The 16,032-nt window shown below is 52.2% G+C and overlaps 1 protein-coding gene across 1 annotated transcript; it reads right to left on the bottom strand.

Moving 5' to 3' along the window:
- Dpep1 (dipeptidase 1) lies at positions 1–12,683 on the bottom strand. The gene is made up of 11 exons (XM_051168978.1): positions 12,042–12,683; positions 4,616–4,794; positions 2,509–2,641; positions 2,173–2,305; positions 1,911–2,061; positions 1,664–1,733; positions 1,272–1,448; positions 1,104–1,188; positions 948–1,023; positions 647–782; positions 1–342 (listed from the first exon to the last, which is right to left on the bottom strand). The coding sequence occupies exons 1-11, from the start codon at positions 12,048–12,050 to the stop codon at positions 175–177; spliced, it is 1,317 nt and encodes a 438-aa protein (XP_051024935.1). The 5' UTR covers positions 12,051–12,683; the 3' UTR covers positions 1–174.
- Between the last annotated feature and the right edge of the window lie 3,349 nt (positions 12,684–16,032).

Raw genomic sequence — 16,032 nt, 5'->3', positions numbered from 1 at the left:
TGAGTGCTCACAGGGGTGTCACGTTTATTGCATGCCTGTGTCTTGAGCTGTCCCCAGGGAGGCCCACTGCTTGTTGGGGAGAGGGCGTGGTTTTATATGACAACAGAGACTCTGGGCTTGTCCAGTCTTCCCTGAGCTCTGGGAGCATGGAAGGAGGTTCTGGTCCTTAGGATGTCACAGAAGATGCAGACTGAGGAGCAGGGAGGCTAGGGAGGTCAGCAGGGCCCCTGTCTGGAAGTGAATGCTGGGGGCCTGTGAGTAGCCATGGTGTGTCCTGCAGGAGCCATCCAACTTGTCCAGGGAGATAGAGTCTTCCTCAGGAGCTTGCATGCTATTGCTTACCTGCAGACAGACCCATGTTAGGCCTCCTGCCTCGTGGGTCGGGGGAAGGACAGGAAACCCAGGTGGCCCCTGTCTCCTCACCAGGTGGCCCCTGTCTCCTCACCCAGGTGGCCCCTGTCTCCTCACCAGGTGGCCCCTGTCTCCTCACCAGGTGGCCCCTGTCTCCTCACCAGGTGGCCCCTATCTTCTCACCAGGTGGCCCCTGTCTCCTCACCAGGTGGCCCCTGTCTCCTCACCAGGTGGCCCCTGTCTCCTCACCCAGGTGGCCCCTGTCTCCTCACCCAGGTGGCCCCTGTCTCCTCACCAGTTCCACATCAGAGAAGACCCGCAGCAGGTTCTGAGCTAGGACGCCTTTGACCTCCGTCTCTGTCCAGTTCCTCCTGAGAAGCTCCGCTATCAGATCTGGGTACTTGGAGACATCCTCCAGTCCCACAGGCAGCCTGTGCCAAGACCAAGAAGACCAGGCTTTGTAGATGGGGCACTCTCCATGCAGATGCAGGCCAAAAGAGCAGGCTTGCAGCAAAATGCCCTGCACTGGACTCAGGACACACTTTCCCTCCCCTGGCCCATCAGGACGCACAAATAGGACAAGATGTCACTCTTACTTGGTAACACCATCAAAATCTCCTCCAAGGCCCACAGCCTCAGGGCCTGCCACCTTCTTGATGTGGTCCAGGTGGTCTGTAGGGAGTAGCAGCTGTGAGCCCTGAGCCCTAAGTGGCCCTCCCCTACTTGGCCACTGTGTGGTCATGCCCACTTACCAGCCACTTGGGACAAGGTGGCGTCCGTTGAGCAGGATACAAACTCGCTGTAGAAGTTTACCATCACCAGACTCTTCTTGGTCTTCTGCTCAGAGAGAGGTTGGAGGTGAACGCTGGAGAGGGACCCACAGGAGGCAAAGGGCTCCCCTTCACTTCTCCACCCCTTACCACCAGCTGCAGTATGTCGTCAGGTACGTTCCGCCTGTGTGGACACAGGCTGTAGGCAGAGGAGTGGCTGAAGATGACCGGGGCCTTGGAAAACCGCAGAGCAGCCTCCATGGTGGCCACAGACACGTGGGATAAATCAATCATGACACCCAGGCGGTTGAGCTCCTTCAGCACACGCTGGGGGGTGGGGGAGGGGTACGATCGGATACACTTTCCAGACATTCCGAACTTGAGGCACAGGAAAGGCAGCACTAGACGTCAATGAAGCCTTTAGTGGCTGGAGGTTGTGCTACCCGGGAGGGCACCAAAGTCCACTGAGGTATGACACTTTGTACTGAAACCCTCCTAGCCCTCTGTCCTGTCCTTTGGGGACTGTGACCCTTCCCCCTTACCATCCCAAAGTCTGACAGTCCTTGGCTCTCAGCCTTGTCCTCTCCTTTGTCCACCAGCCAGTTATCTGCCCTGAAGAAAGACACACGTGGGTCTCAGGAGCAGCGCAGTAGCCTCAGCCCACACTCACCTGCCCCGCTAACAAGGCCTGGCCCGGAGCTCAGGAGAGGCCAGGGTTCTGGGGCATGACAGAGGCCATGTGGTTTCCTTTTCTGATCACATCCCAGGGTCTTCACGGGGACCCCTTACCAGGGTGTGTTGCAGTTGTGGGTGAGGGTCAGGTACCGCATACCCAGATGGTAGAGTGCTCGCAGGACACCGAGGCTGCTGTCGATCAAGTGGCCCCCTTCCACGCCAATCAGACTGGCCACTTTCCCATCCTGGAAAGCCCGTGAGATATCTCCAGAAAACAAGAGAGAGTGTTGGCGCTGGACATTCCGGATTCAAAGTCCCGCCCCCTACTCAAAGCCAACCCTGGCAGGAGGATGTGAAGGCCTTGGTGGGACACTACCTGAACTAGTGGTGACGCACAAGAAGGTCTCGGGATAGAGTTGGCACATTCGGTGGATGACATCCATCTGTTCCAATATTCTTTTCACGGCATCTTTGTTTTGGGTGTCACACGGCATGTATGCAGACCAGAACTGGGGGCCGAGGGGAATAGTTGATTTTTCAGACCACTGATACTTGAGCCCACCATGGTGTACACATGGGTCTGCTCTCTTGTTTTAGAATCCCCCCAGGGCCCATGAGACATGCCTCAACTAAGGTAGGCCATACTTAACCAGTCCCACGGAGATGTAGGGGAGACCCCAGTAGAGAGCAAATGAGAGGCCAGAGGATGTACCTGGCCCCCCACAAAGCCAGCCTTCAGCTTGGGGATGTTGGTGTGTGTTTCATTCAGTGTGTTCAAGTTGGCCTTCTGGTCCCGTAGCTTATTGTTGAACAAAGTCAGCAGTTGCCAAGGCAAGTCGTTGTGCCTGGGGAAGAACCAGGGAGGGGTCCAAAATGGACTGGGAAGTCGGCTTGGGTCAGGAGGCCCTGAACCAGCTGGTTTGCAGGCTGGTTCAAAATTCCCCAGCTCAAGGCTAACGTGCAGGCCTCGGAGATGGACTGCCTCTAACTTGAGCGCACCCGGCACACAGGTGAACTCCCTAATTTCACTCCAGGCCACGTGACCATGAGCGGAGCATGGCTAGCCTGGCCTTCTCATACCCAACCCCACCACCAGGCAGGAGGAAAGGACAGGCCTCTGCTCTGCTGCCAAATCTCCTGGGGCTTGGCCAGGGAACCATGGCAGGCACCATAACGGAATATGACATTTTCAGTTCAGAGATTGAATTTGTCCCTTGCAGGGAAAGCCATGACTTGGAGGGAGTAGCCTGGCCTCGCTTCTGGGGAGTGAGGTGTCTCTCATAACAAACCCCGGCTCATGGTTGACCAGTGCATCTCTGAGGTCATTATGGGATCCAGGCTGGCCTTAACCCTTCAATGAGCCTTTAGCCTCAGCTTCCCAAGGGCAGCGGAAGCAGCTACACCCATCCTCACCCAGTGATAGTTGACTCGGGTTTGTTAAGTCCATGTGCTGGGTCACCTACCACCTACCTGTTTTCCTTCACCCTGACTCCATCCACTCCCAGGAATGGCTTTTCCAAAGCTATTCAATGCAGGAAGCTCCTTTGGAAAGCTTAGGGAACGTGCCCCTCCCTAGGGCGGGTGCCCAGTTATTCCTTCAGCAAAGGGTTACAAGGTTCAGTCTCTGGCAATGAGCCTATCATTCCCAGAAGAGGCTCGGGGAATGGGCTGGACTGTCACCCCCTCTTACCTCACCCTTTGCACTCGGCACAGACTGATCATGATACACTTTTTTTTTTTTTTTTTTGAGACAGGGTTTCTCTGTGTAGCCTTGGCTGTCCTGGACTCACTTTGTAGACCAGGCTGGCCTCGAACTCACAGCGATCTGCCTGCCTCTGCCTCCTGAGTGCTGGGATTAAAGGCGTGCGCCACCAATGCCCAGCTGATCATGATACATTTAATGAATGGATAAATGAATGGGCACGGGGCAGCCAAGGCGGCCTTGCCAGCTCCCTGAGGCAGGGCTAGGCAGGCTCCAGGGAAGGGACTTTTGCCTGAGGACACTTGCAGCCTGTCTAGGAAGCTCATCCTCATTGTAGGTGCTGGGGAGAGGTGAAACACTCGAGCGGGGGGCCCTAGATAGCCCAGGAGCCCCTCACTATCCTTACAGCCACTCTGCCCAACTCTTTCCTCATCTCTCTCCACCCTCCATGGGAAGACAAAACGGGACCACCAGACTCCTGTCTCCTGAGGGAACAGAGCCATCTCTGCCAGGCCAAACTGCAGTTCTAGCCTGTGTGTGTTTCACGGATCAAGTGTGCTGGTGCAAGGTCCACCAGAGGCTTTCATAACAGCCCAATGGGCACGTGATTGGCCAGCAGAGGAAGCGGAAGCAATAGCTAGAAGTGGAGTGACCATGCTTCGGCCACTGAGAGGTAAAGGCAAGAGGTCTTCTAGTGGTGTCAGGGGGAAGGGGGCAGTTTGGGATGAACATTTGCAGTACCTCCACACTCACTGTGACCTCCACAAAGAAACAAGAGAGGCACTGGGTAGCGAGACGGAGGACAGCCAGAAGGGGACCTTCTTGGGGCAAAGCCGTCATCACCTCAGCTTTTCAGCTGAGATTCAGGCAGGGGACTTCCCTCCCTCTGACATCTGACTAGAGAGGTGGGAGACCTCAGAATCCCCCAGACCCAACCCAACCCTGGGCTCCCAGAGGCCTGGGAGCTGGTGCTGGAACACTAACTCCTTTCCCGTCCCTCTATAGAGCCCCTTTCATGTCCTAAGACTCCACTGAGAAACTGAGGCCAGAGGAAGACAAGAACCATGGTACAGCGGGGAAGTGAGCGCCCAGCAGAGGTGTAGAAGCTTCCACTCACCCATCGATGACCGGTGTGTCCCTCATGATTCTCTCTGCCGTGTCCCGGAATAAGTCTGAAGCACAGATGGCCAGTAGAGGCCAGAGCCACCAGAGGATCAACATTTGTTTCCTAGACAGACACATTCCAAAGTTCCCAGTGATCTGCTTCCAGAGCTGCCTTGGCACTTCTGTGCTGGCCTATGCGCAGGGAGAAAAAAAAATAGTGTCTAAGGACCTGAGGGAGTTGCTGTGCCTGTCAGGAGAAAGGACAGAGGCCTTTGGTCCAGGTAATTAAGACTGTGAGTCCTGTTTACAACTGCCAATATTCTATGAGTAACCATCCCATTGCCTTTCAGGGTAAGTAGCAAAGATGATCCCATACTGGGCGTTGCTGCATTGACTAGGGAGAGGATTCCAGACCCTGAGAGCCACTGGGAAGGGGCTTGTCCTCTGGCTTGCTGGCACAGCTGTCCTGGAGGCTACCTTTACTCAGACCTGCCCTTTGGGGGCCCACTGTAAGTTCACTATGAGTGCCTGAATTCTGCCAGGCCAAGACTGCAGTATCCAATAAGGGTGCCTACCCACCTCCAGGCACCAAGGCCTCTCTTCCCCCACCCCACCTCTAACCTGAGAAGAAAGGTCATAGTCAGCTATATTTCCTTAGCAGGTGCCTGGGCCCCTGAGCCTCACTTTCCCTCCTGTTGATAGCACCTCAAATGGTTGCTGGGGAGCCCAGGTCATGTGGCTGTTGTCAGTGTGTCTCATCAGAGAAGAGCCACACCCATGCCACCGTCATAGCTCCCACTGTCTCTGTGCACAAATCCTGAGGACCAGAACCCTGTACAAAAAGTGCCATGACCCATGGACCTCTGTGGCATCTGGGTCATCTTAGGTCACCCTCAGGCCCTTGAGCCGTAGGGGCATGGAGGCCTCCTATTCTGACAGCTTCTACACACCCCTGGGTTTGCAATGTGATCGTGTCTTTGTGTTTTGTTTTGTTTGTTTGTTTGGTTGGTTGGTTTGTTTGGTTTGGTTTGGGTTTTTGAGACAGAGTTTCTCTGTGTAGCCTTGTCTGTCCTGGACTTATTTTGTAGATAGCAATCCACCTGCCTCTGCCTCCCTAGTGCTGGGATTAAAGGCATGCATCACCACGCCTGGCTATATTTATTTATTATTATGTATACTGTGCTCTGCCTGCATGTACACCTGCATGCCAGAAGATGGCATCAGATCATATTATAGATGGCTGTGAGCCACCATGTGGTTGCTGGGAATTGAACTCAGAGCCTCTGGAAGAGCAGACAGTGCTCTAAACCTCTAGGCCATCTCTCCAGCCCCTTAACAGTAGTTTTTAACAATCCATGGGGGGCTGGAGAGATGGCTCAGCACTTAAGACCACTGACTGCTCTTCTAACGGACCTGGGTTCAATTCCCAGTACCCACATGGCAGCTCACAACTGTCTGTTGTAACTCCAAGATCTGACACCTTCACACAGACATACATGCAGGAAAAACACCAAAGCACATTAAAAAAAAAATACAAACAACAGCAACAACAACAAAATCTATGTAAGGTGTAGTATTGTATTTGTATAATCTTGGCACTTGGGCTATGGGGGTAAGAGGCTAAGAATTCAAGGCCAAACTGGGCAGTGTTGGTACACACACCTTTAATCTCAGCACCTGAGAGGCAAAGGCAGGTGGATCTCTATGAGTTTGAGGCCAGCCTGGTCTACAGAGCAAGTTCCTGGACAGCCAGGGCTACACAGAGAAACCCTGTCTCAAAAAAAAAAAAAACAAAAAAGAAAAACAAAGCAAAAGAGTTGAAGGCCAGTTTGGTAACAGGAGACCCTGTCTCAGTAACAACAAATTTGAATGAATTTAAGCTCACACATAGGAAGAAGTGCATCATCTGGAACCAAGCAGGTCTAAACAGATGGCTCAGCCCTTCCTGGGGAAGCATAGACAGAGCTGTTCCCAGGCACGGAGACCAGAGCTCAGACAGCATTTCCAGAATGGCCCAGGCACTGCTGTGGTGCTGGAAGCAATAGGGAGGGGTGGACAGACCCATGCAGTAAGAACGAGAATGTACACCTCAGAGGCAGGAGGATCGCTGTGAGTTCGAGGCCAGCCTGGTCCACAAAGCTAGTCCAGGACAGCCAAGGCTACACAAGAGAAACCCTTTCTGGAAAAACCAAAAACCCAAACCAAACAAACCCATGTGTCTTGCCGTTTGTTCTGAACTTCTGCCTGCCTCACATTCTCCCGCTGGGTGCCAATGGGACATTCTTACAGTCTTCCAGGCTCCTGATACTACAGCCTGCTCTCCCCCAAGACGCTCTCACCGACTGTGCCTCCTCTGGGATCCCTGGCTGCCAGCTGGGAGCTAAGCTCCTTTCTGCTATCTGCGCTCTCACTGTTCCTCTTTTGGCTTTGCCTCTCACTTGATTAGGAGGAATCCTCACAACCTTTGCTGGCAGTGGGTGTGGAGAGACAACATGTCTGAGCTTTGGCAAGCCTGTCGTACGTCGATTTAGCTTTCACACCAGGCCAACAGTTTTGTTTGGATGTGCAGGTCTGGGCTGTAAACCATTTTCCCATGAACTTGAAGTCATGGCTCAGAAATGTCGGGTAATGATATGTAAATAATATAGCTGGGAGTGGTGGTGCACGCCTTTAATCCCAGCACTCTGGAGGCAGAGGTAGGCAGATCTCTGTGAGTTCGAGGCCAGCCTGGTCTACAAAGCAAGTCCAGGACAGCCAAGGCTACACAGAGAAACCCTGTCTCGAAACCCTCCCCCCTCAAAAAAATAAAATAAAATATTTTACTATCCCAGTCCTTTGCAGAGGGCATGCTTTTTCTTTTTTGATGGTTCTGTGATTTGTCAATGAATGACATGCTTGACTTTGAGGGCTGTTTTTGTTTTGTTGGTTTTTTGGTTTTTCAAGACAAGATTTCTCTGTGTAGCTTTGGCTGTCCTAGACTTACTCTGCAGATCAGGCTGGCCTTGAACTCAAAGTAATCTGCCTGCCTCTGCCTACCGAGTGCTGGGATTAAAGGCATGTGCCACCATGCCAGGCCCTTGGTTTTGTTTTCTTAAAGACAAGGTCTCATGTATCCTCCAAATTATTAGTTGAGAGTGACCCTGAATTTATGGTCCTCCAGCCTTCCGCTGTGCCTGTGTTTGGTTACAGGTGTGTGCTAACACACCTGGTCATATGTGGCACCGGGAATGAATAGAGCCCTGGAGCTTCATGTATGCTCGGAAAGGACCCACCCAGCCGAGGTACATGTCTGGCTCCTCACTTTATAGACATTTTCATACGTACATATGTTATGTTTTATCCTTATTTGCCCCACTGCCCATCCCAGCCCTCTTTTCCACCTCTCTTGTGGGTGTGTGCATGTAAGGGTAGGTGTGGGCTTGTATGTGCAGGGATACATTGTGTATACACGTGGAGTAGCCCACCAGACTAGACCATTTTGTTTCTGAAATGTGTGCACACTAAGCCCGAGGCAGACTGTTGGTGGTATTCCTCAGGCTCAAGGGTTTGGAGACAGGATGTCTCTTCCTTCGGGACCTGGGTTTTACCGATTCATTGGGCTAGGCTGGCCAGCCGGTGAGCTGCCTGTCTGAGCTTCTTACACACAAGCTCTTACATGAGTTCTAAGGCTCAAACGCAGGCACTCAGGCTTGTGTGGCAACTAGTTTACCTACTGAACTATCTCCCCACACCCTGCTTTGCATCTTGAGGCAGTGCCTTGGCTGGCCTTGAACTTTTAGTACTCTTGCTAAGATCACCCACAATGCCCCGCCTTGTTTCAGAGGTGTGTGTGTGTGTGTGTGTGTGTGTGTGTGTGTGTGTGACTTCTTCTGTGCCCTTGAGCCTTGAGTGACTTCCTCAAGGCTGCCTCTGCCTCCCGAATGCGGGGATTAAAGGCATGCACCACCATGCCCAGCTGAGTGACTTCCTCTCTTTGTCTTCATGTTTTATTTCAGAAATTATACATTCAAGTTCCCAAGACTGCCTTCTTGTTCTTCCCCTTGGCATCCTGCTCTGGTTATGAAAGCCATAGCCCTCTGTAGTGAACTGAGTTTCTTGGTTTGCTGAATGAGCTCCAGCCTCTGTTTTCCTGTGTTCTGGGCCTTCCATTTCACAGCTAGCGATCCCTGTTGCTCCCTACTTGATGTTTAAGGCTAGTGCAACGGCAAAGTGGGCTGTGCTGTGTGGGATTCTCACAGGGTTCTTTTTTTTTTTTTTTTTTTTTTTTTTTTTTTTTTTTTTGAGACAGGGTTTCTCTGTGTAGCCTTGGCTGTCCTAGACTCACTTTGTAGACCAGGTTGGCCTCGAACTCACAGTGATCCACATGCCTCTGCCCTCTGAAGTGCTGGGATTAAAGGCATGCGCCACCACACCCGGCTAACAACAGCCTTAGTTTTTGTTGTCGTTGTTGTTGTTGTTTTTTCGAGACAGGGTTTCTCTGTGTTACTTGTGTTCTCTATGTGTCTTGGACTTGCTTTGTAGACCAAGGTGGCCTTGAACTCACAGAGGCATCTGCCTCTTCCTCAACAGTGCTGGGATTAAAGGCGTGCCCAGCTAACAGCAGCATTCTTAAAGTGAATCGAAAGCATTGTTGAGAAAAGCTGTCCTGGTTCTGGAAGATTTCTGTCTCAAGGGTGTCTCTTATTGTTTTCCTGCCTTGACTGGGTTATAGTTCTGTTTATTTTTCCCCCTAAAGTTTTATTTATTTATTATTTATAGTGTTCTGCCTACATGTGAGCTTGCACACCAGAAGAGGGCACCAGATCTCAGTATAGGCGGTTGTGAGCCACCATGTGGTTGCTGGGAGTTGAATTCAGGACCTTGGAAGAGCAGACAGGGCTCTTAACCACTGAGCCATCTCTCCAGCCCAGTTCTCTTTCTCCCTCTGTGTGTTTTCTCTCTGTGTCTCTTTTTCTGGGTCTCTGTCTCTGTCTCTTTCTGTCTCTTACCTTTTTCTCTCTCATCTCATCCTGGACATTTCCAAAATCCAATGTCAACCAACTTCAACTCCAGCTCTCTGCAACATCTGCTGGCCTGGGCAGCTCCCCTGACAGTCCCTTCGCAGTCCCTTGTCACCGTGTGATGTTGAACAGCTCCACTGAAGGGCTAGCTGACAGCCCTGACATATAGACAGCAGCAGGTGAAGGGCTAGCTGACAGCCCTGACGTATGGACAGCAGCAGGCCAAGTGGCTCCTTAGGTCATCCAGCTCTTTTTCTTTTTACATTTTGATTTGTTTGTTTTGGTTTTTGGAGACAGGGCTTCTCTGTGTAGCCCTGGCTGTCCTGGACTCACTTTGTAGACCAGGCTGGCCTCAAACCCACAGAGATCTGCCTGCCTCTGCCTCCTGGGTGCTGGGATTACAGGTGTGTGCCACTGCACCTGGCTGCTTTTTACATTTTAGTTTATTTCGTCTGTGTGTGTAGCTGTGTGTGCGTGTGTGTGTGTGTGTGTGTGTGTGTGTGTGTGTGTGTGTGTGTGTGTGTGTGTTTCAGACACTGCTTTCTGCCTGCCTTGGTAATCATTTCTCAGGAAATCCCCACTCAAACCTTGCCGCAAGTGTTGCTTTCAAAGTGACAGTTGGCTCTGAATCTTGCCCTGTCTTCTGTGTTCAGGACTGTGGTATTCATTAGAAAAGCATGCTTACTTACCCAAAGCAGAGGAACACAGTAAGAACAAACATACAATACCTAAACACCTCTATGCGGTTCCAACCAGAGTCAGACAGGATGCCATAGAGAGAGAGCAACAGTGGATCAGTAAGCCATTTCCCAAGCCAGAAAATGTACCGCCCTGAGCTGGGGCACTCTGATGAGCCCGGAGTTAACAAGTTCTGACCAAAGGGCCCCAGGATGAATTAGCAGCCAAAGCTTATCACAGATCTTTGTACCAAGGCAAGTTATGATGTGGGACCTTAGGAAGCTGCCTCCACATTTCCCTTGTAATGTGAGACTCAAAGGGGTTCATATGCCCCTGCCCCTGCCATGGGGCACTAGAGAGAACTGCACAGCAGTATGGAGATCTCAGATCTGTGGCTGCATGCCCTCCGTAAACACAGGTCACAGGGCACATCCAAACACTGAGACGTCTGAATCACATGGGTGACACCCCCACCCAGCAAAAACACAGACCTCTATGTGCATGTAACATATACATGTTCCAAGTATACTCCCTCATAAACGCCATCTGCAGTAGACATGTATGGACACACATACCCATATCCGAATGCTACCTTCTGTGCAAAGGGATCCGTGCAAACACAGATGTGTCAGGTCCCACAAATTTGCACAGATCACCATAGACAGAAACACTTGGGCATACCCCAAACAAACAGGTCAGATGTGTGGACATGCCTTAGAATACGTGTGAAAACATTTATTTTTTGGTTTTTCAAGACAGGGTTTCTCTGTGTAGCCTTGGCTGTCCTGGACTCGCTTTGTAGACCAGGCTGGCCTCAAACTCACAGCGATCTGCCTGCCTCTGCCTCCGGAGTGCTGGGATTAAGGGCATGCGCCACCACGCCCAGCACGTGTGAAAACATTTTATATATATTTAGCAAACAGATACTCACATGTCTAAACCACTATACAAAGCTATATATGTGCCCACAGAAGCCTACCATCCTCTCAGCTCACACACTTCGCATGCAGCCCCTGCCACACTTACCTGTGGCCCAGGGTGCATGCACCCAGCCACTCGGGTACCCCGAGTGCTGCCTTCAGCTTTATCTGACTTCTTGTGGATTCTCGGACCTAGGGTCCCCCCAAACAAGCTTCCTGGAAAGCTGCATGTGGAGCGGTGACTCACGTGTTGTCTAGCCCTATGCCTCCCCCCATCCCCTCTCCCCGGGAGGCTGTCACTGGGTCACAGGTGGCTCAGCCGACCAGCCTATCTCCCAGCTGCATACCTGGCTGACCTCTGTGAAGAGAGATCCCCTCAGGCCACCTGAATGGCTCTTGCTTTCCTCCCCTCCAGCCCACCCTCGGGTTGGTGACTTCTTCAGCTCTCTTCTCATCCTGCCCGGGAGTCCTGTTAGCTGCCCCCACAAGGTCATCTTTCTCATCTTTGGTCATCACCCCAACTTTGCATGCCCTTGCTGCATTTAAAAAAAAAAAAAAAAGTCTCGCTTTTAGCTTCATCCTCCCCTTCCTGGACACCATACTCTGCCTGGGGCTGATGAAAGCCCTCTGTCTACCATCTGAAAGCTCTCGCCTTGCAGACCCTCTTCGTTCAAGATGTCGCGTGATGTCATTCTCAATTACGCATTGCTCACTATCCATAAGGTCCCCCCCTCCCCCGCCGCTCAAATGATGTTTTCTACCCAGAAATGGAAAGGACTTTCTGTACCTCATTATCACTTGGCCTCCACCCAGCTCTACTTCCCAGCACCCCAACACTCACCACAAGCATACGCAGGTCAGGGGGGTACAGATGTGGCTTCAGTCCTTCGAGTGAAACCCAGAGAGACAGGCAGCCTGCTCCTGAGTCCTCCCGAGCTTCGAAGGGCCACTTCTTTAAAAGGGAAACTCCCTGGGGCTCCACAGTGTGCCAAGGAGAGCAGACAGGGCTAATGCCTCACACATGTCAGCTGTTCCTCGTCTCTGAAAGACACGCAAGCCCTCAGTAACTCGGAGCATCCGGTAGGGTCAGGGTCTCTGGGTTGAAAGTCTGTAGAATGACCAAGCCTTTGGGGCAACAGGCAGTAACCTGAGCTTTCCACCTCAGAGGTCACAGCACCGGCATCGAGTTGAGTTAGGAAGCCAGAGACTCTCGCCTGTAGTCTCAGGGTATAGACACATTGTTGGGTTTGTTCTGTTGGACTCAGAGTCCTGAGGCGGCCTTGGGATTTTGAGGCACATGTTTTCCTCCATCTTCTGACCCCCTTATCACTTCCCTTCTCACTGAAGTATGGTCCAGCCGGGACAGCCAGTTCCTCAGCCTAGGAATGGATCAGTCCTGCTAGGGCCAACCTCGGGAGCCCTTGGACCCTCTGTTCCAACAAGGAGGCTTGACTTCTTTCCACCCTCACCGTAAGGGGAAACAAAAGCAACCTCACGTTGGAATGTCCTCTGGCAGCACTACAGGCCTTTCGACACTGTGGGAGGGTCTGGTGACTTGCGGTGAGCTGGAGGCAGGGCTGCACTGTGGCTTTAAGATTCTGTGGTGGCAAAGCTTCCTTGGTGGGCTTTGGAAGATGTAAGGAAAAGCCAGGCTCCACCAGTGGGGCCTCTGCTCCTACTCTGGCCCACCCCCTGGCCTGGCTGTGTTATCGAATGTAAGCTCTTCCCTCCCAGAGCTCCTGTCATCTCATATGTGGATGAGGGCAACTTACTTATCTATTGATGCCATAAGGCATTCAGACCTCAAGCTGCAGAAGGGGCCAGACACTGTGGAGGAGCCTGAGAGCCAGAATCGGGGTCATGGGACACGGACAGGGGCAAACCACACCCTGTTCTCCCTCTGGAGTCAATCAATTCTCCCTTGGCCACCCAGTGCAGGCGGGTAAAGACCAACAGCAGACTCTACTCTGATGGGGTACAGGGGTGGACCAGGACCAGGGAGAAGAGGCTGCGAGAGCCCCTGTCCTGGAGGAAGTAAGGGTGCAGGATAAGGGCCCAGCAAATGGATCTAGTTCACATTTGAGTAGCTTTGGGGGTCCTAGCTGCCTCCTGCTGAATTCCTAGTTCATTTAGGGGTTGTCAGGTGAAATCTCCAAGCACCCTGCTTCTCCCTTGGGGGCCTTCTCCTTGCACAGTAAGGAACTGGGAAGGCACCCCAACAATTGGGCTAGGAACCCTTGCTGGCCCTTGGCCCTCATGTCTCTGCTGGTACCTCAGGGAAGCTCACTGGTCCTTCTGATAGTCCCCAGAGAGACATCTCAGCACGTCACTAAATCAGGAGCACCTCAGAAATGGCCACAGCAAGTGGCCCCAGGATCAGTACTAAAACCCCAGATCCTCTGGGGATGAGGCTGCAGGGGGCTTACTACCTGCTTGAGTGAGAGAGCGCCCACATGGCCTGTTGGATGGAGACAGCAGTGCTCAAGGTCAGAGGCACGAGGAAGCTCAGAGCTGTCTCAAAGCCCTACCACCACCGGGAGAGTCTCTGTTTTATCTTTGATATTTTGTTTTCTTTTGTCGAGACAGGGTTTCTCTGTGTAGCCTTGGCTCTCCTGGCTTCGCTTTATAGACCAGGCTGACCTGGCACTCACAATGATCCGCCTGCCTCTGCCTCCCAAGTGCTGGGATTAAAGGTGTGCGCCACCACTGCCCCGGCAGATAGAGAGAACTTTCAACTCAATCCATCCTCTCTCCCACCCTGCATCGTCGTGGCCTTCCCTCCTCCTTCAAGCTCCAGCTTCTCCAGGGCCTCTAAAGCATCTCCTCACCATGGGATGGTTCTTGTGGCTGGCCTTTGCTACTTTGTGGGTTCTTCTCTCCCCACCTGCATCTTCCCAGTTTCACCCCCTAACACTAGATAGGAGAGAAACAAGGCTGGAGGGGAGAGAGGAATTAGGAAAATCTCTTAATCTAATTGCTTACCTTTTTTCTCTTCTTTGACCACGGCCACCAGCAAGCTACAACCGACCGCCCTAAACCACCACCAACCACGTCTATGAGGCGCTAGCATTTATGTACCCTCTGAAAAGTTCCCAGAATTCCAAACATCACGCAATCATAGAAACTGTCTGCAGCTGGCAGACTCACGACTCCGCTAGAGCACGAGGCAAATCATAGTCAGCTGCGGCAGAGAGTCCACAGCAGCCCCACATCCCTGCACCTGGGATTGAAACAAAAGCAGTCTTATATTTCTGTGTTTCTCAGGAGGCAGAGACAAGTGGATCTCTGTGAGTTCAAGGCCAGCTTAGTCTACAGAGTGAGTAGTTCCAGGACAGCCAAGGCTACACAGAGAAATCCTGTCTTAGGGGGAAAAATATTTGTGTTTTTTTTAAAAAAAAGAAATCAAAATTCCAGAATTCTCAAAAATATCACTGCAAGTTCTTTTTTTTTTTTTTTTTTTCTCTTCAACTTAGGGTTTTTCTGTATGGCCCTGGCTGTCCTGGAACTCACATTCTGTAGCCCAGGATGGCCCCAAACTCACAGAGATCTGCCTGTCTCTGCCTCCTGAGTGCTGATATTAAAGCCATTTGTACCACCACTGCTGCCCAGTGGGATGGTTAATGTTATGTCAGAGTGACAGGCCCTCAGGACTTCAGACAGCCAGTCACTTGTTCTTGGAGTATCTGAAGTGTTTCTAGATGAAATCTCTCATTTAGCCTCAGGAAGCAGATACCTCTGAGGAGGCTGGGTCTCCTGGGTGCCATTGAGGGTCTGACTGGAACGTGGGGTTCCTAAGTGTAAACATGCTCCTCCTCCTGCTGTCCAAGTAGGACTGCCTTCGCCCGACCTCAGCACCAGCTGGAGCTGGTACCCCAGCATTCCCGGCCTCTCGCCTGCTACTTCTGGACCCCAGTCTTAGTAACAAAGCTGCACACACTACCCACACCCTCTGTCAGTTCTGCCTCCCTGGGGACCCTTAGCGGACCTTCCATGACAAATGGCCCCTCATGACATATGAGCAGCGTCAACCTCACACCACAACCTCTGCTCCACCCCATCTCTCTGGTCCATTCTAACGCTCCAGGTATGCTCAAAGACCACAGGACACTTGCATCTACCTAAACGTCCTGTTCAGAAGGCCCCCTACCACTTCCTGTGCAGGCCCCCTACCACTTCCTGTGCAGGCCCCTTACCACTTCCTGTACAGGCACCCTCATGGCCAGCCTCTTTCAGCATTGTATCCTGCGTCCTAGGCCTCCCCAGCATCTAGCAGCTGCAGATTGCTGGGGGCTTACACATTGTTTGCTTCTCCCCCCAGGGAGACGTCCCTGACCCCAGAGGTCAGATTTGTTCATTCTGGTGTGTTCCAGCCAAGGGTGAAGCATGAAAGGTCAAAGGGTGAAACGCAGACCCAAGCGTTCCAAGGCCCATTCATCCAAAGCCTGGCTCCATCGCGGCCTCCACACTTGGCCTTTCTTCATATTTGCCTAGGGTCCACAGCCATGCCCGGGAGTTTCAGTTGGTTTTGAGTCAGCCAGAGCAGCTAGTGGGAGGGGAGAAGAGTGGTTTGTCCCCAGGACGGCCTATCTGTGAGCCTCCATGCTGTTCCTAGTGTCCACTTCTGGTCATAGCTTCAGTTTCTGAACCATGATCCCGTGAGGAGATTCAAGTGCTTGTGCCTCTGGCTCCTATGAAGTTCCTGGGGGCATCTAAGCACACACATCCTTGGCGGGACCCTGGGTAAGTCCTAGTGGCCCTCTGAGACATGCTGTTAAAGAAGCACCGTGGTGGAGCCTGGCGGTGGTGGCGCACGCCTTTAATCCCAGCACTCG

Source organism: Acomys russatus, chromosome 26 (genome assembly GCF_903995435.1).
Source record: "Acomys russatus chromosome 26, mAcoRus1.1, whole genome shotgun sequence".
Lineage (NCBI taxonomy): Eukaryota > Metazoa > Chordata > Mammalia > Rodentia > Muridae > Acomys > Acomys russatus.
Note: the sequence above shows the minus strand (reverse complement) of the source record. Positions and strands in the feature narration are given on the sequence as shown.

Bases quoted from the DNA above. Each gene is read 5' to 3' on its own strand.
- Dpep1 (XM_051168978.1), bottom strand. The intron at 2,306-2,508 runs GTACATCCTCTG...CTCGGCCCCCAG, and splicing joins CTGGCTTTGTGGGGGGCCAG to TTCTGGTCTGCATACATGCC. The intron at 1,734-1,910 runs GTAAGGGGTCCC...GTCTTTCTTCAG, and splicing joins CACAACTGCAACACACCCTG to GGCAGATAACTGGCTGGTGG.